The following is a 25,848-nucleotide window of genomic DNA, read 5'->3' on the forward strand; positions in this document are numbered from 1 at the left end:
AGACCATCAGCAAGAGGCAGGGTTCGTAAGCTCTTGCTGGCCTGGGAGCCATGCTGCTCAGGTGACACTTAACTGTGCCCTGGTGTGCCGATCCTATAGCATAACTCCGGGAGGGTAATCTTACGTTCCTGATTTTATCAGCGACCGCACTGTAGCTGTTGAGTTCTGAAAACAATACCCACCTTACAAATGTGGAAACCAAAGTGTAGAGAAGTGAAGGATTCTTTTCAAAGTTACACCCCCAGCTACGGTGAACCTGGGACTGGAGTTAAGTCTAAGTTCCAAACCGAACCCTTCCTACCAGGCCATACTGTCTTTTCCGTTGCAGGCCTTAGAAAAATACTGTCGGCTATAATCCCTTCATTCCTCTCCAGACCAAAAGCAAGAATACTTGGACTTCAACATCTCCTCTGTCCTAACCAGTGCTTGGAACGAACACCGACTATGTTCCTCTAGCATGCTTGTCCTAGAAAGGCATTTTTGCTTGAACAGGTTCCAATGCCCCTGTCCAGACCACGGCTGGGTTAACAGAGGATTTCGTTTCCTATTCCCAACTCAAAGGAGGGTCTATCTAGGGAAAACTCAATTCTTTCCAGCACCATTAGCACAGTAAGTGTCCTGGAAACAGCTGCTAATGGGAAGAAGGAAATCTGACGAGTTTCCCAAAGTATAAAAGTCTAAAGGGTTTGTATTAGGGTACTAACTCATATAAACAACCCTAAAATCTCTGTGCCTTAAAAAACCATGTCACAGTCCAATGCGGGTGAGCTGGGGCGAGAAGGGAGGCACATATGGGGAAGGCTTTAGACCCAGTCATTCAGGAACCAAAAGGGTCCATGGCCAACAGCCAGGGTACGAATCTCTAATCTGGAGGCTTTGCAATTCTCTGGGGCCTTGTAACCTTCCATCGGGTCCTCTGAAGAATCACTTGCAAAGTTTTAGAGGAAAGATTTAAAAAAAAATGACTTACATCACTTCTGTCCTCATTCCCGGGGTGAGAACTCAATACTATGACCCATGTAACTGCGGTAAAGACTGGGAAATGCGGTCTCTCTGGGAACCCAGGAGGGAAGAAAATTCAGTCTAATGAAAACAGCATTATTTCTGTTACGCTGTCAGACACATTAGATTATACCAATGCTAAATGATACTATGGTACGAAGACTAAATAACACAACAAGAATAAATGCTATGAATACTGTAGATTTGTAAAAATACAAATGCTATAAAAATGATAAAAATACTAAATTATGACACAGATAGTACATGATAGGATGGCAATACAAAATGACGTATAGGGCGCCTCTGATCTTACCCTGAGAGGGAGAAGGGCCTGGGAGTGAGACCACTGCAGAGGAATGGGCATAAGGTGCTCTCTGCTTGGCCCATCAAGAGGTTATAGGAGCGGCCTCATGGGCAGGAGAGAGGAAGAGCTGTTAGAAAGGCAGCAACACTAGGTTCCCCATCAGCTGAGAAGAGAAAGGCAACGGAGCTTTGCCTGAAGCTTACGCACAACCCTCCCAGAGTTGTTTTCCAAAGTTATCCAGCGCTAAGACATTTTCTTTCATGTGAAGCCACTAATGGGTTTGTGCCACTCACTCAGTGCTGGGGGTTAGAGTATGCCTCGCTTGAGGGGGCAGAAGGCGTGATGGTGGAATGGCATGCCAGGAGAGCCCAAAGGACCAGGGTTGGGCCGTTCTCCCAGATCCTCATACACACCGACAGTGGCATCCTTCTGAGCTCTACAAAGGAAGTTAGATGCCAAAAAGGACTTTGAGATCAGCCAAGGTCAGCTTGGTGACAGATTCTCCAGATCCTGATAGAACCTGTTTGGCCAAATCTTTCTTTTTCTCTTGAAGCTGCAAGATCTTCTCTTCCACTGTTTCCTCACAAACAAATCTAAAACACAGACAAGCAAACAATTAGAAATCCGAGGTAGCGTATCTAATAACATGTTCTAACTTCTAATTATGCTTTAGTTTTTAAATGAGGTTTCTTTCTTTATTTAAGCTTTCATAGGTTTGGTTAAGAACTCTTAAGTTTAGGCAACCCAGACAACCCTGACTAACTATATGTCCATTTAAAATATGTGACTCAAATTGACTTTTTAAAATTTCTTTCTGAAGCAAGGTGATTGAGAAATGCCAAAATGAGCAAAATATATCCCTATCCATTAAAGCACAGAAAGCCAGCTTTCACCCCAACAGCTCCGTCTTGATAAGATGGAGAGGAAGTTTCTGCTAGGCATGCAGTGCTAGTTTAAACAGAGTGTCTGTTTTGGGGCTAATTCACACTGTAACAGGTTTTACAAACTGTTGTCATTCAATCACTCAACCACTTCTGATTAAGCATTCACTATACTAGTATGGGTCCTAGGTCTTGAGAGACCCTTACTTACCTGTGTATGACAACATCTTTCTGCTGTCCTACTCGATAAATTCGGTCACAAGCTTGATCTTCAAGTGAGGGGTTCCTGGGAGAAAAGAGGTAAAGCTCAAAGGCTCAGACATCCTAGGCTAGGGGCAGCCAACTCCATGGGCAAATCCAACCCACAGCCTATCTTTGGTATGGCTCTTTAGCTAAAAATGGTTGTTTTAGCTTTAAAGGGTTGAAAAATAAGCAAAATCCCACAATGAAGAATATGCAACAGCAACCTATGCAGCCTTCAAAGCCTAAAATAATTACTATCTGGCCTAAACTATATACAGAAAAAGTCTGCAGATCCCTGTCCTGGCTATACTGGCTGCAGACCTGGAAACGTGAGAGCTGAATATCTAATATTTCCTGCCCTCTGATGAGAAACTGGGGTCACTGCTAATAGTGACTCAGCATTATCGGTTCAAACAGTAACAGAGGTGGAACCAACATTCAAATTCGGCCACTAACTAGCTGAGGGACCCTGGGCAAGTCAACTAACCTCAACCCTCTACATTCCTGGCTGTTACCTGGAAACGTGAGCGCTGAATACCTTTCTCAACTTTCATATTCTGTGATTCCACTGCCGGAGAATTAGACCCACGTGCAGCAATCCCTGGCTGGCATAACTGGAAAACCAAAAGCTGGGACACTTTCTCCTGACAACACACTACCCATTTATCTTATTTCCAGGAAAGGTGCTATTATGCTCCTGGTGCTGACATTACACGAGAGGCCACGAGAGGCCGAGGGCGACATGTTAAGTGTAGTCCTTACATAATTAGAAAATCCCTCCCCCTTTTCCATTTAGAGTAATGCTGCTCCCTCTTTTCCAGAGTTGAGAGTTCCCTGGAGGTGAACACCTATGTCTGAAATACAGTATTTTGAAGAGGCAGAACTGAGGGATGTAAATCTTAGGTCTTAGTGATAGGAAAAGCCTTGCTCCCAGTTTCCATGGAAACAGACGTTAGAATAACAATAAAGTGAGTGGACTATTTTCAGTAGCATGTGAAGCCTTGCTGGTCAGGAATTCAGGGCTGTCCACTAGCCCTGCGCCCTGTTTAGATCTGCATCTCCACACACGTGTGCAGCAGCATCTCCCTAACACAGTTAGAGCAGAGTCACCAATGAAGGCAGGCCCTGCTGCTCCTCCAGCCTGCTGGGCCCCTGCTCTGCTATGAAACTCTAGAAAAATCCAGAATTGTTACCAGTGCATATCCAGAAGAAAAAGGTGGTTTCCTCCAATCAGGTTTAGACCAACACCTCCAGCCAGAAGAGAGATTAGCATGACCTACAAAAGAGAGCACATCAGTAACTCCATATAATACACTCTCCCTGTCCCAGGTTCAAGCCCAACATAAGTACAGAGCAGCACCGAGTTCCTATCAAACTCCCTTCTGCTGCCATAAATGCACTATTTTGAAACCCTGAAATGCCCCACCTTTAAGAAAATTTTCATTTCAGTTTTTTGGTGAGTGAATCTCAAAACACTGTGTGCCTGCCAAAATATGCAAATACAAAATATACAAATACTGCACTCCAGAGGACTGGGAGTGGCTAGCTCAATACACTTTCCTTTAACCAGATTCTGTCTATCCCATCAGTCTCTGCACCCTCACCCTCAGCACCTTTATGATCCTCCTGTCACTCATGAATGCTTTCCAAAGTCTTATTATCCATCATCAGATGCCTCGTTCTTCCCCTTTCCCCCGTATTTCCTCATCTCCAAATCCTACCCATTCTTTATGACTTGCCTCCTCCACAAAGATTCTCTTGACCCTAACCAGTTCTGCTCTCCCTCTTCCTTTAGCCCTCATATTTTATTCTCTTTAGAGTATCTGCATACTTTGATATGTACCACATAAATGTTTAATAAATTTAAAAGACCTGGAGGGATCAAAGCTAGGAATATATTTAAATTGAGCTGCTACATTGGAATTCTCTGTATAACTGAGAAAAATTTGCTCTTAATTCTATAACTCTGATGTGACCAGCTCATACCTCAGGGCCCCTGGAGTTGTTAAATGCCTCCACCAGGTCCATTCTCTGTTTGGGGTTGACAGAGCCATCGATGGTGGCGTAAGTCAGTTTGTGCCTCCTCAGGTGCAAGGCGATGACCTTCAGCATGCTGGTCCACTGAGAGACAATGACACTGGAAGGAAGGATAAAACAACCAACAAGCAGATTAAACTCGTCTGCAGCCTGTCATGCCCCTGTGAGTCTTAAGAACCTGTTGTCATGTGGTGAGCAAAGGCCTTCTGTTACCTACAGGGGAAAGGCACATGCTTAGGTCACATTTTAAGATTATATGTGGATAAATAGATAAATTGTGACAATGTAAAAAAGACTGTAATGCTCCGAGTTGTTTCCAGATCCAGCCTACAATCTATCCGGCACTGAATGAGGTGAAGACACAGTGGTGACTAAACTCGGGTAAGCACTGCAGCCTCCTACTACTTGGGGGTTGAGAGCTCACCCAGAGGAGCTCTGTGGTCCTGCAGAGAGGCACCCGTCACCAGTCATAATAACAAGCTGCTAGGACTTCTCTACTCCCCTCACCCAACCCCTCCATGCTATTTTAATTAGAGTTCAAAGTTTTTAGATCAAAATATTTCACATATACAAATGCAGGTTTATAACACCAAATGGACTCCCGGCCGGCTCACCCAGTTCTCCCTCCCTTTTGCATCTGTCACCCTTGATTTTCTTTAGATACTGCTCTACTTTTAAACACTTCTCGGAGGCTTAGCTTTCTCGGATCCTCCAGGGACTTCCTTTCTGACCAGTGCCACAAATACTTTCACTAGAAATCAGAGGGAAGTTGGGCTATAACGTCAGTGCTTTCTGCTGAGCATTGCTCAAGGTCCTTGATATAAAAGGCTAAGATTTGTAACTATCAGCAATACCACACTTTCTTGTTTAATTACAAGAAATACCTGGATAATGAGACCACACATTTACCTCTTTTGAGACCCTGGACTTCTTCGGATTGCCTCCAATTCTGCCAACAGAGCTGAAACCTGGAAAAGGTTACATTAACATATGTAGCTTAAGAACTCTTCGCATTGTCACTCTCCTGCATTACCGAGCGGTACCTGGATGGCCTCTCTGCTCTGGTCTGATCCTCTCTACTCCACTCTCATCTCTGTAGCCAGACAGCTATTTCTAAAATGTCAGTATAGTCACTTCCCTCCCTGGCTCAAGCCCCTTGAGTGGCTCCCACGCTCTGAACACTGATCCTGGCTGCTCTGGCCTCTGCTTCCAGCTCCAGCTTCATCTCTCACTATGCCCTCCTCAAACGACACTCTAGACATACGAAAATTCTTCCTTCACCAAGCCATGCTTTATCTTATCTTTGTCCATTCTGTTCCCTGTCAGCTTAATGTCACTTTTTCTTGAAGGTCCTCCTTAACCCTCAGAGTATGGGTCAGGTGTCCACTGCCTACGTGCTACCAAAGCTCCTTTTGTTTCAATGACCAAGATCTTCTTCATGCTATATATTAATTGCTCATTTAATCATCTCTTGCTTCCATAACTTGAGATGCTCCAAGGAGGCAGAGCCAGCATATGTCTGGTTCACTTCTATACCCCTAGCACGTTACTAAACCAGAGAAGGAACCATCCTAACATTTGGGGAAGAAGGTAAAAAGGCTTTCCCCAAGGGAAGGCCTGTTCCAGATGTTGTTGAAGGAGAGGATGTGTCCAGACTGAGGAACACTTGCTAAAGCGTCCAAACAAGCTCTCTGGTTATTTGTCACAGTGAGTCCACAGGGGACCGGTCAATAAGAACACATGGGCAGGACTTTGGGCAGCAGCTCAGTTCATTCCTCCTGACTGCTAATGTGAATGACCTTGCAAAAGCCTCTGAAGGGGCCTAGAGGTCATCCCTAGAATAATGGAGGAGGTAGAAAACTAGACCAGGAACCAGGAGATGAAGACAATCCTTCCTCTGCCGCCACATGACTATCACTTTGGAACTCCCAGTGAAGAGTTCAGATTCCACATCAGTGAAAAAGTGGGCTGAGCCAGATGAATTCTGAGGTGCCCTCAGCCCCTACACGCTACACTATGGTTACAGCAGTGACCTGTAGAGGACCCCATACATGCGGCTGCTTCCCAATTTGAAAACATGCTGATGCTGATGCTGATGCTGATCCGAAAGTGAGTCACAGGACCGTACCATTTTGAATCAGAGGAAGTAAAAAAGCAGGTATGTGAAGCGTGTGGTATCTTGGCAACTTGAGATTCTAGAAAGTGCTCTGATTGCCATGTGAAGAGAATGGCCACAGGTGTTTTGAGAAAAGTGTTGTGAGAGCAGGATTCATGGGCCATGTGCTGGGGTCAAAGCCCAGTGACATTCTGCCTGAGCTCCCCCTCCCTTCATAGAGCAGCCTCAGTAGTGTGAGCTACCACCAATGGGCTATGCTAAGAAGCCTTGTGAATAAACATGACCCGAGGATTAGACAAGGAACACTGATTATTAGGAATGTAAGTGTTAACCCAATCACCAACTCAGAAGGTGCCAGGATAGGAAGTCTGGCCATATATGGCGCTCTTCTTATGTCTCTCTTGGTTATGAGTGGTAAAGACCTAGATAAATACTTTAAAGTTTTAATTAAAAGTATTCTTAAGTAACACATTTCCCTTGGCAGTGACCGCCTTTTAGTTACTTTTTAAAGAAGCCTTTGAAGGAAGAGGCTGAAGCTAGCAATGGGCGTGAGATGAAAGGTAGGGCTACAGTTGCAGTGCGTCTCAGCCTTCCTCTGACAGGCTGTCCGCCTTAAGGAGCTCTAATGAGCAGAACAGAGTGACTGATGGAGATAGGAGGCCGAGTGAGAAACACCAGCGCAGATGGAAGCCTCTCGACAAGTCAGAGCCATTGGCACTCGGATGTATTACACAGCCTCTAGGGTCCAGCTTTTGTTGTTTCTCTTTAAGGCTTCCCCAAACAAATCGCATAAACCTGATTGGCTCCTTTCCCAGGAATCCATGACCAAAAGCTGCCTTCATGCCCGGGCTGGCTCACTATCTAACTTCAGTTTTAATTGTGAAATAAAATGAGAATTTAAGACTGGAGGGAGAATGTGAGCAGTTAAAATTGAGCAGTTCTAGCTCTGCCATCAAAGGCCCACGTGGACAAATGTGTGAGGAGTCCAACTCTGTCCCCCAGAACAGAGGCGACAAAGTACCTTGGTGCTCTCTCTCATGTCTTCAAAGAGCTCCACCTTGAAGCACTCGCCGTTCAGGGAAACAGTGGCAGACGGCTCCGAGTTCTGGAGTTCGGACAAGGTCAGCGCGCTGAGCTGGTCCTCCAGGGAGAGGAGCAGGCCTTCGCTCTTCATTTCTGTCGGATCCAGGGCCTGAGCAGGAGACAGACGGGTCAGGAGCAGGTGGGCACTGAGGCAGCAAGCCACCGCCCTTGCCAATGCAGTGCTGACTGTAACACTCCACATGGCAAAGTGTCTTCTCATTGATCATCAGTAGCTCTTCAGAGAAACCACCATTAAAAATATAATTTTGCAAGTTTTTTTCACCAAATTAAAGATAAATCAAATGATGAAATTTTTTAGTGACTTGCCAGACAGATCACATGATCATTCTTTTCCCCCAGCTAGGATAGAACAGCAAATTAAGCTACTGTTTATCGAGATACATTACAACTACTCCTCAAAAGAATAAAATACGCCCCTTAATTATGAATGTACCTCTCTCAAACAGAAAGGCAACTTTTCCAATTGTACAAATACTTGAGTTTTCATAACTAGACTTAAAAGTCCTACTGCCTAAAGGCATAAAAAAGGTAACTAAATTAGCTTTATGATATCCTAAAATACCAAAGTATTCATAAATGGTTTCCTTCTTAACAAAATGCTATTTTCCATTCTTTATAAAAAGCTTATTTAAAACAAAACAAACAATAAAAACTGTTCTCAACACCATGGGAATTATCAAGATCAATAAAAATTAATGTAAAACAAAGTAAAAGAAAAGCACCCTCTTTTCTGCCCCACCAAACACCAAAGACACACCCAAACCCCATTTTCCTTGGTCCAGCAGACCAGGTCCCAGATGCAGAAAGACAGGAATTTCCTGGCAGCCCTTCTGGTACGAAGCTAAAGGCTCTTCTTACCGACTTTAGCAGAGAGAGATGACAGCAGCACTGGCGGAGTCTCAGCAACCGTGACAGTATGTGGACGGTGCTGGATCTCTGGGAGTCTGTGGCCACAGACCGTCCAGGCCCACCGGACCCAAACTCCTGTGCCACTTCAGGAAGGAAAACAAACCACAGGAAACAGTAAGGGTTTAAAACAGGTATGAGGACGAATCAAGAACTAAACGATACTCTCTTAAATTTCTTTGATCTGAGGCTCAATGATATAATTATAACACTTCTATACCAAGTAAGCCAAATGAAATGCATTTGTGTGTTTTTTTATTGACCAACTTTTTTTTAATAGATCAGAGTTTGAAAATAATTAAAAAGCTTAGATCAACCAGGACTGATGCTACAGATCAGTCTATACGCTATGGTTTGAGGTTCCCAGCTAAGGTCAAATCTCTGATACCAGGAATCCATAACCTCCCTGCTGTGATTTTATTAATCTGACTGCACTCTGTCATTGGTTATGTATGAGTGCCCCGCTGCTTACCTCTACTGAATGGATTATCAGGGCTTCGTCCAGATTGCTTATCCCCACTTTCCTGCCTTTTTAGATACGATTGTAGAGCTGATCTGCCTCAGATCAAAAAAGAAAATGCACATATAATGCTCGCTACAACTAAACAGGTTTACAATGGCCACTGCCTAACTGTGCTTGCAGTAGCACCTCGAAAAACTATAAAGGAGGGCTTGTTAAATGATGTCAGGCTCATAGCAAGCATTGACCCAAAGGCAACGAAAAATAACTATTGAAAACCCCCCAAATCATTTTTTTTTTAAATATATTTTATTGATTTTGTACAGAGAGGAAGGGGGAGAGATAGAGAGTTAGAAACATCGATGAGAGAGAGTCATCGATCAGCTGCCTCTTGCACACCCCCCACTGGGGATCTGCCCGCAACCAAGGTACATGCCCTTGACCGGAATCGAACCCGGGACCCTTCAGTCCCCAAGCCGACGCTCCATCCATTGAGCCAAACCGGTCCCGGCCCCCCCAAATCATTTTTAAATAATTAATTAATATCAATGCAAAATGTTAGAATATTAATATGTAAATCACCGACATGTTGATGTTATTAAAAATTAGTATTTTTATTAGTATTATTTATTGATGATACTAATAAATATGAGGTATACAAAGAGAAAAAGATAAATTTATGCTGGAAGTGAGAGGTAGTGGGGGAATATATCTGGATTCAGGGAAGGGGAAGGGTTTACAGAAAGTGCAAAGACCAGGTGACAAGGATTACGGGGCAGTTTTTTGTTTTTAAGTTCCAATGAGATGCTGGGTAACAGGTCAAAGGTCAAAGAGATAATTTCCCAACATGGCCCCACAAGGACCAGATCACCTGGTACTTCGATGCAAGGAAGCCAATGAAGAGCAGCTTCAAAAGCCTTCAATGTAAGTGAGACAGAGGTGAGCTGGGGAGGGGGTAAGGAGCAAGACAGGGAGATTATAAAAAAGGAACAGATATCTGCCTTATCAGTAATACCAGAAATACAGTCTGAGAAGACTTGATCCTGAACCCACTACCAAACCACGGACAGAAAAGCAACAGTACAAGCGAGAAGGTGCTTCTTCATGGCACCCACCTTGAGCTTGTAAAAAGGACACTATAAACAGTCTCTTCCTCTTCAGAAAGCTTTAAACGGTGCAACTGAAACTTACGCTGGGGCAGCACCACCTGGGACAGTAAAGGGGAAAAACCCGTAGGATGAGTTACAGAAATTAACTGAATATTAGAGTAAATTCCCAGAGCTGACACTGAAATCTAGTCAAGGCTGGACAGCAGCCTCCACCCTTCCCTAAAAGTAGGGCTGCCTAACACCAGCACAGCAGGGCTGCTGTGACACGGGTGCAGGACAGAACCCAGGGCTCTGCCTGGCAAGTGGGGTTCAGAGGCTCCCGAAGCAAAGCAGATGACTGTTAACCCAAGACAAGGACATGGTCCCCATCCTTCCCTGGCCTCCCCCTGGAGCACACGTAAATAAGATTACCAACGGCTTGCCGGTGGAGTCCAGCTGGTCTTTTGTTCTCCGTAACAAAAGGCTCCTGGTTAAAATACTTAACCGTTCACCTCCTTTCTTTGTACCGTTGTCAACCTGGCTCCTCCACAGATTGAATTCATCAAATGGAGCACAACGGAGAAATCTTTTTGGTTGAGAAGGACATAGAAAGAAGGAAAAGGATGGGAGGACAGAGTAAAGGTACCAAGAAAGACATCAGATGAAAAACAAATCAGATTTTGTTACATCTGCCATCCCATCATTCTTAAAAGTGAATGTCACAGTAAAGCTCTGCTAGGCAGATCAAAAGGACCTAGGTCAACAAGGAAAACCACATTATAAAACTGTGAACTTTCCCATTAACACACTGTCTGTATCGTCACAACAGGACATATATCCAATAGCTAGAATTTATTCCTAAAGCTTAAAAGGCTAGCAAAGAAATTCCATATCCCCTTACAGGCTGACTTCAATAAAAGCCAGTATTTTAAAGTCAGCATTCTTTTCTATTTACTTCAAATAAATTGTAGTCCTGACCCCAGGTCATATGCTTTAAAGCAGAAATAACCCAAAACATTCACTGGACTGAAAAAAAGGTGATTTTGTTTCCTTTAATTTAATCTGTTTTATATTTTTCCATATACAGTGGCTGAATGTAATCAAAGTCCCATATCAGCCAGATTATTTTTCTCATAAATATTAACTCTTTTACCCTTCAGAAGTTGAGAGGCTTGCCATCTGCTACATGAGATAACCTGGCATACACCAGAGCTTTACAATGAGATACGAAATGATTAGGTCACCAACAGGGTTCACATTTGCATAATCCCGAAGAGTTTACTCACTTCAGCAGTGAATACATGTCCAACAGGTTGTTCTGAATGGGGGTTCCGGTGACGGCCCAACGGGCATGGGCCTGCAGCTTACACACAGCGATGGAAGTCTGCACGCGGGGGTTCTTAACATTGTGAGCCTCATCCAGGATGATTCGGGCCCAGACTATGCGAAGCAAAGGTGTTGAGGTACCCTGGAAGACACACCGGTGAAACCCAACAACAGTATGGGAAAAGGTGTATGTCTTCAAGAAGATAAGGGGAGATGACAAACAAGTGGTCCTCCACTGAAGACCCGCTCGGACCTTCTAGTTCGGGGTACACTGAAATAAGCATTAACCTTAAGAAACTCGGAGTGGAAACTCTCAGTGGGTCCAAATAAACAAATCACTTGAGAGCCCAGTCCCTGAGCTCAAGATGCTCAAGAATAAAATGTTTCCTAATATGCGTTTTCATTTACTCTTTCAATCCATTTTTGAGCAATGGCTATGGGTCAGGACTTCACTAGGTATTCACTCATCTGATAAAATATTTACTAAATTTTACTAAATTTATTTTTTAAAAATCACTGAAAACTTACTTAAAAGCCTTGCTTTCATAGGTGCGATACTAAGCCATACAAATGGACAGTTCCTACCCTCAGAAAGCTCACAATCTGGAGAAAAGCAAGCACCAAGATAACTATGTACACTACTGTGAGTATATAGTAAGCCCCACTGCATCCTTCAGCACGTGACAGTAGGGACCCAGTCTTGGTCACTGCTGTACCTATAATATCCAAGAGAGCAGCTCAGTGTTTGCTGGATAAATGGAGAGCTGTCACATAAGCATAAGAGACACACTGAACCAAACAGGAGGCAAAGCATCCCATTAGAGTGAACAAAGGCACAACGGGGTGGCAGAGCATGGCAGAGCAGCACACATGCCTTATTACGGCTGAGCAAGAGGGGCCACAGGGAGGGCTGGGGTGTAGGTGAAGAGGGACATGCAAGCAGGGCAAGACCATAAAAGCCTAAAATATCATGTAGAAAAAATAAGGTTTTATCCCAAAAGCAATGAGGAACCACTGAGTAACCTGCAAAATTAATCATCTGCAAAAAGGCAGAGTTATCAAATATCTCCATGCCAGAGATCTCCCCAAATACAGGATCTGTGACTATTCTATTGTAAAAACATTCATTAAAGAGGAGTTCCTGGAGCAACACTGTATTTTCAGAACAAAAGAGCCTCTTAATCACTTACTCAAGAAGGCCTCTGCCCTAGACAACTGCGACTCCCCCGAGTACAGAGCAAACATCAGGTTTTCGCTGGTTATCGTTTAGCCTCTGGCCCATGTGTAGCCTTATTATTGCCACCCCTTTTCCTGAGAGTTGGAGAGAGGCAGGGAATGATGGCTTAATACCAAAATACTAATCCTAAAATACCAGTCTTCACACCAAATATAAAACATATCCTGAGAGGATATCCCACAGAATCTAAAATAAAAATTGCAACAAGTGAGGTTTTCCTATAATCATGTGATGACCAACGCAACTGTGATGTAATTATCATTCTTTCTTAAAAAAAAAATAAACAGCTAACACTGTGCCAAGCCTCTCCCTTTATCACTGAGGAGGTGTCTAGAATAAAAGAGAGGGAACAGAGAGCACTTTGTTTCCACAAGTGGACAGGCTAGGACTCTCCTGACCTCACAGGAAGGTACCTCTGCTGTCTCTGATGCTGTGACAAGACTGAGCGAAAGGAGATGGGGCTCCGCCCCTCCTTCCCTGGCAGCCCCCAGCCTCACCTCCTCACTGAGGTTTGTGCCCGGGACCAGTCCTTCTTCCTTCTTTGTGGGGATCTCCTTGGCCAGAAGGCTATAGGTGGTGATCACGATGTCATACGTAGAGAGGCTGTGTAGACATAACGTAAAGCAAATGGTAAACGATCACCCTGTGACTCTGACCATGAGAAGCAGAGCTGATCTCGTCATAAAAATTCCCGTGGCTGGATGGACAGACGGCAGAATTCCTTCATTTATGTCCTTCATCAACACATGTAATTCTGAAGAGGTAAACTTGACTCATTTGGCTTTTTTCCATCTTACCTCTGATCATTTCTACAGTCTAACTCACTATAACATGAACAGCCTCCCTCTTCCCATCCAACGAGTCATAAAGGAGAACCAGCGGGGCTCATATTAACCTTCATAATAATCTCTGGCCTGTACAGAATGCTGGGAACTAACGTTTAGTAATGACTTGACACAGATGATGCTCCAGGCCAGGGAAGTAAAGAGACTCTCAAAGCAGTATGCCTTTCATCAAGAACGCTTTCTCCTCTTTGTTCTGCAATGGACTTGTAAAACCCCATTGATCTAGCTTTGACATGTCGGTATAATCACGCTGTAAACTTTGAATTTACCTTGCCTACACTCTTTACATGTAAAGATACTTAGTGAAAGGCACAAATCTTTTCCCAAAGAAGCTTAATAATGTGAATCTGAGAGAACGTCCATAAGTGCCTTTGATAAAAATGACATGCCTAATTCCGAGAGGCAGCAAGGACGCCAGGTGGCCTTAGCATCATACAAAGCATAACTGAGAATGAAGCCAATCAGTCAACTAGTACACTCTGAATACCAAACCAGGTATGATCAAAGTGCAAGCCAATGCAATTTATTTCTAAATAAAGGCAGGCCACTCACAGTGCTCTCTGCCGGAGAAGCATGCAGGCCTGCTGCTGCTGCCTGAAGGGACTCTCAGTCACAAGACTTGGTGTATAATACAGGGGTCACCAATCTGGCAATTTCCCCCTAAAAGACCACTGCCCTGTTCTTTAGGGGATAAAAGATTCAGTATCGGAGGTGGGGGAGAGAAGTGGAAACAAATCCGTTCTTAATTAGATCAGCAAATATTCAACTCAGACCCTTATATCACAGTTAAGAAAAAAAAACAAAAAAATCTTTAAAACCAAAAGACAAAGACTAGGACTCAATTTAACATCTGAGGAAATATTCCCCTTCCTGATCATTCCTCCTCAGGAATTCACAGTTAGGTCAAATCCTAAACTCTTAAACGTCTTAGATCATTCACATATTAAAAATTATAGTCACCTCTATATATAAAAGTCATATATATAAAAGCCATATATATTGTATATATATATATATATGGCTAAGTTTATATTAAAAGAGAATAAAGATCACTTTCTGAAACTTGCAGTGTCTTCTCGGGAGTTTGACCAGAAGACCAGAAGTTCAATCACTAGCTATGACATGCACTGATCACCAGGGGGCGGCACGGAAAGAAGGAAGGCCCCCGCAGGGGAAGAAAAGCTCTGGCCCGCAGCTGGGGGAGGAAGGCCCCAATTAGTCCTGATGGCCAGCCAGGCCTAGGGACCCTACCTATGCACGAATTTCGTGCACTGGACCTCTAATAAAAATATAATCAGCCTATATCAACTAATCATTAGTAGTGTATCAAGATGCTCTTTAAGACTGGGCTAGTTCCATTCACACTAACAGAAAAAGAATGTGAGTTTGGAATCAGAAGTTCACCATCATGAAATACCTGTGACAGAAACTCTTCTACCCAGGAATGCCGCTGCTGCCTGGCTGACAACTCAGGCATATCAGGTCTGCTCACATGGCAGCGTTTTTTGCAGGTGACAAGGATATAGCAAAAGAACACCATTTTCTCTCAAAGTTCTCTCTTAACACAGCTGAAGGCTGATTGGGGATAAGAGTACCTTTGGTCTTGACAATATCATTAGTTCTGATTAAATGAAACCTCGGGGAAAACAGGCACAGTCAATGAGGCCTCTTAAGCCCAGTGACTTCAGTATTTCTGCACTTACACTTTTGCACGTTGATCCCGGTTTGGGCCATGATAGAGATAGACTCTCAGTTTGTTGCTGCTCACACGTTTCTCCACCTCCTTTTTCCAGTGATGGACCAGGGAAGCAGGACAGATGATAAGTGTTCCATGGGAAGTAAACTCGGTGGAGTCTCAAGAGGAGGAAAAAATCAACACCTAGTTACACCCATTAAATAGCCGTTAGCTTCTGAGAGACATTTCCTTTCTCTCAACTGGCTTCATTCCTCCAATCAATATTTTTTTTAACAACAGCTGCTCTTATTTCTACACATAGGTAACAGCAGAATAGAAAATGGAAGTGATGGCCTTTTAACTCAAAATACTTAATTACTTCTTATTTACCCTTGTATAGATGTCAGACATAGAGGCTAAAAAAGGAGAGGAAAGTGGGTAGTACACAACTTCAGTTAAAAAAAAGAAAAAAAAGAAACCAGAGTACTTTCAGTGGCCAGAAGGTAGAAGCTGGATCATATCCTAGCTCATCCTGGGCTTTATGGGGGAGTATTATTTTTTTTTTTAAAAGCTTTAACTTAATTATATCTATATTGAAATGTAAGTACAAAAACCCCTAAGATAGGCAACCACTACTTTGGAACCAGGTAATAATGTAGTATTTGTACCTCTGCCCCTCATTCCGGGTGTGTGTGTGTGTATTTGTATACATGCGTGCATGTGTGCATAAGTATAAGTATGTGCACACCTAAGGTGCTATTCCACACAGGGACACAGGATCCAGCTGCAACAGTGGTCATCAGAGGCTTGAGAGCAGACGGTCACTGATTTGTTTAACTATCTAACCAACTGAGAAATGTACTGTGTCCATGGCAACTTACTGTGGTGGTGTCTATAAACAATACACAGGACTTAAAAGTACTTATAGTCATTACAGATTAAAAATAGAATGGAACAAGATAGGAATTGTCTAGAATCTGGAAACTCCTGGAACTTCAGAAACATGGAAAACAGCTTCAGCTATGGTGGCTCAAATCTGAGTTTGTGACAGATTCTGCTTTAAAAAATAATACGTTAACTAATATGGACCTATCCTGTGGTTATATCCTCAATATTAATAAAAGTAATCATTATGTCTAGACTAAGTCTTCTAGAGCCTTAGCTCTCTCCATAAAATATTTCTAGTTCACAGGACAAGCTAAGTTTATATTAAACGAGAAAAAAGATCACTTAAATTAGCCTATTCAGCATCAGAAATGATACTGTAGGAAAGTAGTCTAACACTAGATTTCCAATAGATTAATTAAAGATGAACAAAGGTGTACTATTGGAGTTTAAAAGATTCCACCCTCCACTGGCTCAAATGATGATGTAGGAAATGACAGGCCACGAAGGCACTTGAATACCATCTTTGGAAAGCCAAGTCAAGGTTGTGTTTTTGTCCTTCTCTTTGTTTTTCTCTTGGTCCTTCTGGGTCAGAATGAGCGCAATCATTGTCAGGGTTTTTCCTAATCCCATATCATCCGCTGGGAAATAAAAATAAAGACAGGAGAGTTAATTACTTAGGGCAAAGAATCAACTCAGCTTCCAGAAAATAAATACATCCTATGCCTACTTTCCTGGTGCTTCTACATGTCTGGAGTTACAGCTAGCTCAAAACAGTCCCACACCCCCTTAATTTATTCATCAGAGAGAGGCATAAATTAACATTCCTTGAGAACTGTCAATGTGTCAGTAACTTAACTTGCCTAATTTACTATTTATACCCTGCAAAACAGTATCCTCATTTCAACCGTTTAAATAATCACTCTGACATAAGCAGAAGTGAAATGTGACAGCGTGAATACCGGTTCAAATCCTGGCTCTGCTGCTGTGCAAAAAAAGAGGGAACCTAGCTATCCACTGAAATCAAGACCCAGAGTCAGATATAAGCGACCTGAGAAAAGAGGCTAGAAGGGCAGGGCACACAAGTGTCTGATCTTGGGGTAGCAGTGCCTGAGAGAGCGAAGCAGCCGTGCCAGTTCCCACAAGACACTGGCTTACTATTTGGCTTTGACCATGGCTCCTAGAAGTCTGGCTCCAGCCTGGCTCTCCACACCTCCAACCACAGAATAAACCGTCTCTGCTAATTAGCCAGACTCAGCTTCTACTGCTTGCAACCGGGACCTGACTGATCCTACTGCTGAGGGTCCTGAGCACATTGCTTAGCCATTCTGAACCCATTTCTCAACTGTAATAGAGGGCAACAAAACAGAAGAGGCACTGAGAGGATCAGATGAAATAGTACAACATTATCTTTGTATCCATAATACCAGACTTACCCAGGATTCCTCCTTGTGGCTTCTGACTTTCTCGCCACAGTAACCAGGCTAATGCCTGCTTCTGGTGCAGCAGCAAAGGGACCTGGCAAAGGTAATCACCAAAAGTCAAGTTTAAATTCCTTATGAGAGGCTATCCTGGATCCTGCCCACAGCGACGCCACATTCTACTCTTTTATTTTCTCTAAGTGATCCTCCTAATAGTCTAGATGTCACATAACCTTGAAGTCCTTGACTCCACCATGTCACCTTGGGTACCTGTTCATCCATCAGTGTGATTTATGCCTATTGTCCAGCATGTCTATCAAGTGAGAGTCCTGGTTTGTCTGCCTAATCAGCCAAAGTCAGTTTCTACTGCTTGCAACCAACGCCTCTGACTGGTCGCCCTGCTTTTACCAGCCATTCTGTTGGCTTTTCCTTATTACCTCTTCAACTAGAAGCCCTACACACGAAATCCGTGCAAGAGTAGGCCTTCCCAGCCCCGGCTGCCTCGACCCTCAAAGCCCCAGCTTATCTGGAAGGTTGTCCGGAAGGATATCTGGGTGGTCGTTCACTGTTCAGCTGTTCAGTCGATTTGCATATCATACTTTATTATAGATTTCACTTTCCTCTCTATAGCCAATATCCCAGTCTGCATTGTTAACCATAATTTTCAACAGCCCTTTAACTGGCACCTCTCTCTCTAGTCTTTTCTTAATCCAGTTTATCTTGTACTCGGTGACAAAAATAATCTTCATAAAACGCCCTTGCTCAAAATTCTACAGTGACTCCATATCTCTTGAGCTAATATGGTCTAAGCCAGGGGTCTTCAAACTACGGCCCGTGGGCCACATGCGGCCCGCAGAGGAGTCTGATCCGGCCCGCCAGGTTTTTTGGGCAGTGAGCGCAGCCGAGGTGTTACAGTAGGAATTAGTAGTTCATATAGTCCGGCCCTCCAGCTCTCTGAGGGACCGTGATCTGGCCCCCACTTTAAAAAGTTTGAGGACCCCTGGTCTAAGCCCCTTCACCAGGCCAGGCTCCACAGCACGGGAGTCTTCCCACTCAGTAACATCACCTGCTGCTCCCAGCTCAGGCCCTGATGTCACCCTGTCACCAGTTATTAATACCAGTTATTAATACCAATCTCTGTATCTTCCCTCTAACCACCCCTTCCTCTAACTGGGGTGTCTGGGTTCCATCCTCCCAGCTATCTTTAGGCCTGCAGCTTCAAGGCACTAGTAATTAACTGACCTAGCGTGACCTTTCCTTTATTTTGAATCCCTTTTGTATTTTGTATACAATCTATAGTGCCTGACAATGCACATTTTTATCCTTATCTTCAAATCACTTTCTATTGTTCTATGTATGTTGTGCAGGCACTTCCACCCCAACTAGTTCTTTAAGAGCAGCAGTTCCTTTATATCCTGTGGCACCCACCGAAGTTCATTAAGTAGATCTGCTTCTGATATACATAGGGATAGCTGACCCTTGAACAATGCAGATCTGAACTGTGCAGATCCAATTATATGCGGATTTTAAATATAAGTGGATCCATGCAGTTCAAACAGTATTGTGCAAGGTCAACTGTATAACTTTATGACCTTGAGGAGAAAAAATTGTTTATTTCTCACTGTTAAACAGAAAAGGACAAAATAATGCAAAGGAAGCCACTGAGGCAACATCTGCAGGAAACACATCGGAGTGGCACTCTGCGGAGCCATCGCACAGCGGTCACCTCTCCGTGGGCACGGGGACATCCCCACAGGACACCCCCCGGCTCACCTTCAACCCAGCTGGGTCCTCTGCCACGGCTGTCTCACCAGGACAGGACTCTAGTGATCGATGCAGCTCATCAATGGCTTCACTTGTGATTTTCCACACGGCGTGAAGGCGGTCTTGGTTCGGAGGGCCTGTGGACAGAGAGGTGTTACCTAAAGGTGACACAGCCAGTATCATGTCCTGGTTATGGCTGCAAAAAGAAATTCGTTATTTGCCAAATGATGGATTTGTGTGGACTAAAAATTCTTTCTCTTTATTTTTAACTTATAGCTGGCATTCAATATTGGACTAAAAACTCCCTGCCTGCAGATCCTCCTAGCCCACAGGCTCCTCTGTCCCCGTTCTCTGTTTGTGGGTGTGGGGTATTTTTTTTAAATCACATAATAAAGGACAAAATAACATAAAGTAAAATGAAAAAATAAGATAACCCATCATATTTTTGCTAAGTTTTTTTTTCAGCCTTGAAGAGGTAGCAGAGGAAATTAAACACCATCAGTATTTTGGAAAGAAAAGATCTTTCTCGAACAGTTCTCACTGAGGGGAAACTGCCAGCCAACCTGAACTCCTGGCTCGTGATCAGCATGCCAAACGACCCTCTTACATATCTGAGGCTCTCCGTGAGATCTTCATTCTGCAGTTACTTCCAAATTCATCATTTTCCAGAAAGTTCAGGATGAAAACACTGAGCTACACAGGGGGTTACTGCTCTTGATGGGTCTATTTGCTATCGGTCTTCAGACATGTCATTCCTCTGCTCTGCGCAGAGGGAATACAAATGTATCTGCTGGTCTACCTACTTCACCATGCTGTGAGTTCAAGTTTCCATTCACACTTACTACTGACTCCTATGTGCCGAACCCTGGCTGACTGATGGAGGTCAGTGAACCAGGCAGACACAGTGTCTGCCCTCACAGAGACCTAAACACACTGTGCAGAGCTCAGCTGAGCATCGCAATCTTTCTCACACAGGCAACTAACAGCTCAGAAATGGTTTTGCCTTCATGTGGGCAGAAAGACATCTACCAGGCAGAATTTTACCTCCTAAGGGTAAGCTATTCACAAGAAGCCCAGGCCTTTGATCTTACCTCCGTAGTGCTGACTGGACTGTCCAGCAGCTGCCTGGCTGGCAGCCTTCAGTCCCCAAGAACCCAGAGGCTGGAGACCCTGACCCTGCGGCTGTAGGGGTTTGGGTGGCACCAAGTGGGGAGGGGCAGGGGTAGTTTTGACGACGCTACTCTGTTGCGGTACTTGAGTGCTACTCTTCTCATCTGGGCCTGTTCAAAAAACAAGGTGAGAACAGATTAAAGTTCAGAAAAGTAAAGGGATTACATGTGAGGGAAGGGCAGGAGAGAGTGGGATGAGCGCCATTGCAATAAGCTAGGGAAAGCTTCTTAGAGTGTGTAGCATTACAGGTGCATAAAACTATGGGAAAGAGAGGTGAGTGTACAGGAAATAGGAGAAAGCTTTCATAAATTACACTTGTGATTTAAAAGGAAGCTCAGAAGCAGATAATGAAATGGAAAGGCGAATGAGTCAACATTTCTGTATCAAGATGGCTTCTCGTGCCTGACCAGTGTTGTTCAGTGGCTGAGCGCCAGCCTGTGAACGAGGAGGTCACAGTTTGATTCTCAGTCAGGGCACAAGCCCAACTTGAGACTCGATCCCCAGTGGGGGTTGGGGGATATATGTGTGTGCAAGAGGCAGCCAATCAATGATTATTTCTCATCATTGTTGGTTCTATCCCTTTCTCCCTCTCCCTTCCTCTCTGAAATCAATAAAAATATAAACATTTTTAAAAAGGTGGCTTCTCGAATGTCCTGGGGCACAACCCATTTACCTTGCTCTGGGGAGAGGGCAAGAGCGCCGAGGGTTTCCTCCAACTCCTGAATCTGCTTGAGCAGCTTCTGACCTTTGTCTGGAAGAAGCTGAATGTTCACTGACGCCAGTGTGCTCTGAAAAACAGGTCCAACAAAACGGATCGCTCCTCTTCAGTTGTCCAAGATAGCTTCAGATTAAAATACCTAAAATGCTAAAACTCTGAAATGATGGTCTTTGAACTATACATGCGAAAACCAAAACTTTTTTTTTTAAGCCCAGCTGATTTACCCGTCCTGAAACTACAAACATAGGAAAAGGCAGGAGTGAACACCCACCTATGGCACTTTGCTCACATAACCACCTTTAACTTATTGGCGGAGCCCCTATCAGAGTAAGCAGAGTCCTAACCTTCAAAAGGGAGCACCAGGCAGCACTTACCTTCTTCTGTTTCAGTTGCGTTGCGAGGGACGCACGTTGGGATGCCGGGTCTGAGGGTTCCACCTTCCTGGAAACGCCTGAGGCAGGAGACATTTTCCTTGGCACAGTCTGACCAGGGCGCTGGAGGCTCTCTTTCTTTTGTGAGTCCGAAGTCCTGTCTGAGAATGAGGGGATCCTTGGCTGCGAGCAGACAAAAACAACATCATCTTCCTCGCCGCTGCTCGTGTCCGCTTCTCGCCTCTCTCCCAGGGAAGGCCCTGCAGCCGGCGGCGCAGGCTGGACGGCCGGCCCTTCCGGGGCAGGTGCGGGGTGGGCCTCTGCCTGTGCCTGCAAAGGCCCCTGGAGCCGCCTCTCCCGGGTGGCCTGCGTGCCGGGGTCATCCTTGGCCTTTGTGTCTGTAGCCTCCGGGCTCCTGGGCTGCTCCTTGCTGAGGTGTCCTGCTTCCGGGGGTTTGTTGATTGGGTTTTGACTGTGAACCGTTTCAGGCAAAGGCCTGGTTTTCTTTTCTCTCAGAGGTTCTGGTTCTTTTTGGACATAATGACTCTCACCGTTCGGGTTCTCCTGAGGAGCCGCAGGTGGTTTTCTGAGCTCATTACCATGGCACTGCTTGGATTTCATCTCAGGAAGGTTCCTTCTGTGCATCCCTGCAATTCCCTTTGCTTCACACTGAAGCTCTGCTTTCTCCCCACGTGGCTTCTCTTGACTTGCAGATTTTTCCTTTACCGCCTGGCCAGATGAGAGATCTTTCTCCACCCAGCAGTTAGATTCAGGCTTCTGCTCCTTCTTTTGATCCAAGAGCGGGTCTCCCTTTTCCCTTTGCTTCTTACCAGCCATCTTTCCCACATCTTCACCTTTGATGAGCTGTTTCCACAGAGATGGGTCTTGATTCTTGTCAAGTACCTTGAACGGGTTTCTCTGCTGGATGGGAGGATAATGAGATGGCTCAGATGCATGCTGAGACTTGCTGGTTACAGAATGCTCTTTGGAATTAGGATCCTACAGGAAAGAGAACATGAACCTATATAATAAAAGGCTAACATGCAAATAGACTGAAGAGCAGAACAACCTGTCAATATGACACATACTGACCATCAGGGGGCAGACGCTCAACGCAGGAGCTGCCCCCTGGTGGTCAATGCGCTCCCATAAGGGGAGCGCCACTCAGCCAGAAGCCGGGCTCATGGCTGGTGAGTGCAGCAGCAGTGGCTGGAGCCTCTCCCACCTCCATAGCAGCACTATGAATGTCCACTGCTGGCTTAGGCCGACTCCCGAGGGCTCCCAGACTGAGAGAGGACACAAGCTGGGCTTAGGGACTCCTCCCCCTCAGTGCATGAATTTTGTACACCGGGCCTCTAGTTTAATATAAGATATTAATGCAAACTTCATTTCTAGAATGCCTTTTTTTCCAGAAGAAATGGAAACAGTAAAAGCATTACAATATTTCTGAATATGCCTGGGACTATCCCTGCCTCTAGAAAAAAACTCCTGTCAAATTCATGAAGTATTTTTTTTATTTGTTTGTTTGTTTGTTTTAAATATATTTTATTGAACTTTTACAGAGAGGAAGGGAGAGAGCTAGAGAGCTAGAAACGTCAATGAGAGAGAAACATCGACCAGCTGCCTCTTGCACACCCCCTACCAGGGATGTGCCCGCAACCAATGTACATGCCCTTGACCGGAATCGAACCTGGGACCTTTCAGTCCACAGACCGACGCTCTACCACTGAGCCAAACCGGCTTCGGCAGTATTTGTTTTTTAATAGCACTTTCAATGCTTGGCTCCTTCTCTGACCATGATCATTGCTTCCCAGGCATCCAGGAAATGTGCTAACTAAATCAAAGAGCTTTTCTAATAACAACAGCCACATGTTTTCTTTTCATGAAAAACTATTTGCTCAATGTGAACTTTTCCCCAAACCAAATCAAGGTCCTATGCTTACCTGATTTGGAAGGTCTCATTGTGGAGTACGGAATCATAAGTTCAAGCTATCCTTCCATCAAAACAAGTCTCATCACTTCCTTAGGTCTAGTTTCTCATCTACTGGATATCTGTGGGATCTCTCCTAGTTCTCACATTCTAAGAGCTTATGAATTCTAATCAGCTTATACCATATCAAGGAGATATCAGTGTATAAAAAGATGCTGAAGTTAGTCAAGTATATCTAAATTTTCCCCTAAGTAGGAGAATATTGACTACATTTAAGACCTCCGAAAATATTTAGGTAAGTAAAATAGAAGACAGTTAATTAAATCTTTACTATAACCAAATAGTTCTTTGAATTAAAAGCCACAATTAAAAGAAAAGAAACTGCCTTTCAGAGACAGCATGATGAAGACAAACCAGTTTATGCTGTACTTCAGAGTTTTTCCAGGTGAAGCCACAGATTAAACAGTCTGAACAGAGCAGGTCTGAAACAGGTAAAAGCTCCTACCTGCCATGGGATATATCCGCACCATTGTTTCTTCTCAGCCTTACTTCTAGTGCATCGGAATAACAACCTAATGTAGCATAAAACACAAATAATCAAGGATGTGAAAATCCAGTAAAACGCTCGTGAAAGCAGATACTGATTCCACTCTAAGGAGAACGTAATGTCTGTAGCATATTATTTTCCAGGATACAGGTTATAAACAGCAAGGATGAAGAAACCAGCCAGAGGAAGCCAGACATCTTCAGTTCAGTCTCTCTCATCAGAAAGCACATCCTCCCTTCTTTCTAAAGGCTGATTGTCCAACCCAGCGTCACACTGTCAGGCACGCTGGGAGGATTCGAATCTCAGTCCTACCACATAATTAGCTCTGAAAATGATGACACCATATGTGGCAGTTTACTTTCCTGTAAAATGGTAAAAAGTAATAATAATCTATAATAATAAAAACATAATATGCAAATCAACCAAACAGCCATCGGGACGTCCTTATGGACGGGGCTGCAGCCCAGGATCGCAGCTGTGAAGGCCTACTCTTGCATGGATTTCGTGCATCAGGCCTCTAGCAAATAACTAAGTACTTACCTCATTTGGTTGCTGTGAAGATAACAGAGTCAGATCAAAGTCTGACCCATATTAAAAACTTAATAAATAACTACAGTCATTTCTCCACTCCTGTAGCCGGGGAGGGAGTGGGGGGCGTCCCTTATTCCTATACCCAGACCTCTGCTTACAGCCTGGAACACTCCCCTGTCCTTAATCTCTAGCCAAATCTTAAAGGTCATTCAAGGCCAAGTTCAAGTCTGAATTCCTCCACTTTCTCAGTAATCTTGATTTGCAATAATCCCTTCCTGTAGGTCTGAAAGTCACAGAAGCACCTGGCATTTGAACACATCTAATTTGGCATTCTAACATGTGCATATAGGGCTGCTCGATGACCTTCCCATGTCTAATTCTTACCCAGTTTTGTCATAGGGCACTTAGGAATATGGGTTCGCTGCTTTAACACTAAAACCCAGGTTGAAACAAAAATGGCAATGTAAGAAATGAAACGATAAATATCCTAGGGGGGGAAAAAGGTTGAATATCTTTGTAATCCTAAAGTGAAGGCTTTTCTTACAAGACATAAGACTCTACAGCTGAGAAATAAAGAATTCCATAATTTCGACTACATAAGTTTTAAACTTCCATATAGTAAAAATACTATAAGCAAAGTTAAGACAAAAAGCAACCTGGAAAAAGTAGTTGCTACACATATTACAAAGGGCTGATATCCTTTACACACAAGAGTTATTCCTGCTGTACAGCACAGAGGATGATACTATATATATCACCTACTAGGTACTGGCTTTATTGATGTGAGTTCTTTAAGGGTTGGTGGGGCCTGAGGTCCTTCTGGCTCATGCCCTAATGCCCCTTTGTCAGCAGTCTAGGTAATCTTCATTGGGTTAGATAATCTGCAAGCCAAATTTACCCAAAAAGTAACCACTCAAGGAATTTTCTAGGCATACAAAGATTCAACTGTTACTAAAAATAAAATATGTTGTGCATCCTACTAAAACCAGTTTCTTAAAGAACTAACTTGTATTATTATTTATAGGCAAGAGTATTATTTCCACCCATTTTGATCCCATAATCCTTGAGAATAAAAACTAAAAGGTCTGGGAGCAGAGAGAGAAAAAAAGAGAACATGAACTCAGAGCTCAATGACAATGTCCCACATTTGTAAATCAAGGAGTGCCGCTATTATGTGGTAAACACGCATATCAAGGCAAGAGTTCTTCCCTCTGGTTCTACTGAATGACTAGAATAGCTTCCTTCACTGCCCAACAGAGGGCCATGGTTGAAGGACCAGTCAAACGC

The 25,848-nt window shown here is 43.9% G+C and overlaps 1 protein-coding gene across 2 annotated transcripts in view; it reads right to left on the reverse strand.

Moving 5' to 3' along the window:
* Positions 1–1,033: 1,033 nt before the first annotated feature.
* TTF2 (transcription termination factor 2) overlaps positions 1,034–25,848 on the reverse strand; it is a 29,703-nt gene continuing 4,888 nt past the window's right edge. Inside the window, exons 4-23 of one of the 2 annotated variants that reach the window (XM_084866391.1) lie at positions 23,989–24,055; positions 21,557–22,474; positions 21,138–21,252; positions 20,386–20,574; positions 19,304–19,431; positions 17,546–17,627; positions 16,631–16,750; positions 15,253–15,403; positions 13,202–13,307; positions 11,428–11,609; positions 10,574–10,727; positions 10,169–10,260; positions 9,066–9,148; positions 8,546–8,679; positions 7,605–7,775; positions 5,377–5,435; positions 4,417–4,567; positions 3,624–3,706; positions 2,399–2,473; positions 1,034–1,899 (exon numbers count right to left, since the gene is read on the reverse strand). In XM_084866391.1, the coding sequence (XP_084722517.1) occupies positions 1,755–1,899; positions 2,399–2,473; positions 3,624–3,706; positions 4,417–4,567; positions 5,377–5,435; positions 7,605–7,775; positions 8,546–8,679; positions 9,066–9,148; positions 10,169–10,260; positions 10,574–10,727; positions 11,428–11,609; positions 13,202–13,307; positions 15,253–15,403; positions 16,631–16,750; positions 17,546–17,627; positions 19,304–19,431; positions 20,386–20,574; positions 21,138–21,252; positions 21,557–22,474; positions 23,989–24,055 (3,205 nt within the window). In that variant the 3' untranslated portion in view covers positions 1,034–1,754. Of the gene's footprint in view, positions 1,900–2,398; positions 2,474–3,623; positions 3,707–4,416; positions 4,568–5,376; positions 5,436–7,604; positions 7,776–8,545; positions 8,680–9,065; positions 9,149–10,168; positions 10,261–10,573; positions 10,728–11,427; positions 11,610–13,201; positions 13,308–15,252; positions 15,404–16,630; positions 16,751–17,545; positions 17,628–19,303; positions 19,432–20,385; positions 20,575–21,137; positions 21,253–21,556; positions 22,553–23,988; positions 24,056–25,848 lie in introns of both variants that reach the window. The other variant, XM_084866390.1, reaches the window with a different exon arrangement.

This window comes from Pipistrellus hanaki (assembly GCF_964339955.1).
Source record: "Pipistrellus hanaki genome assembly, chromosome: 18".
NCBI classification, from domain to species: Eukaryota; Metazoa; Chordata; class Mammalia; order Chiroptera; family Vespertilionidae; genus Pipistrellus; species Pipistrellus hanaki.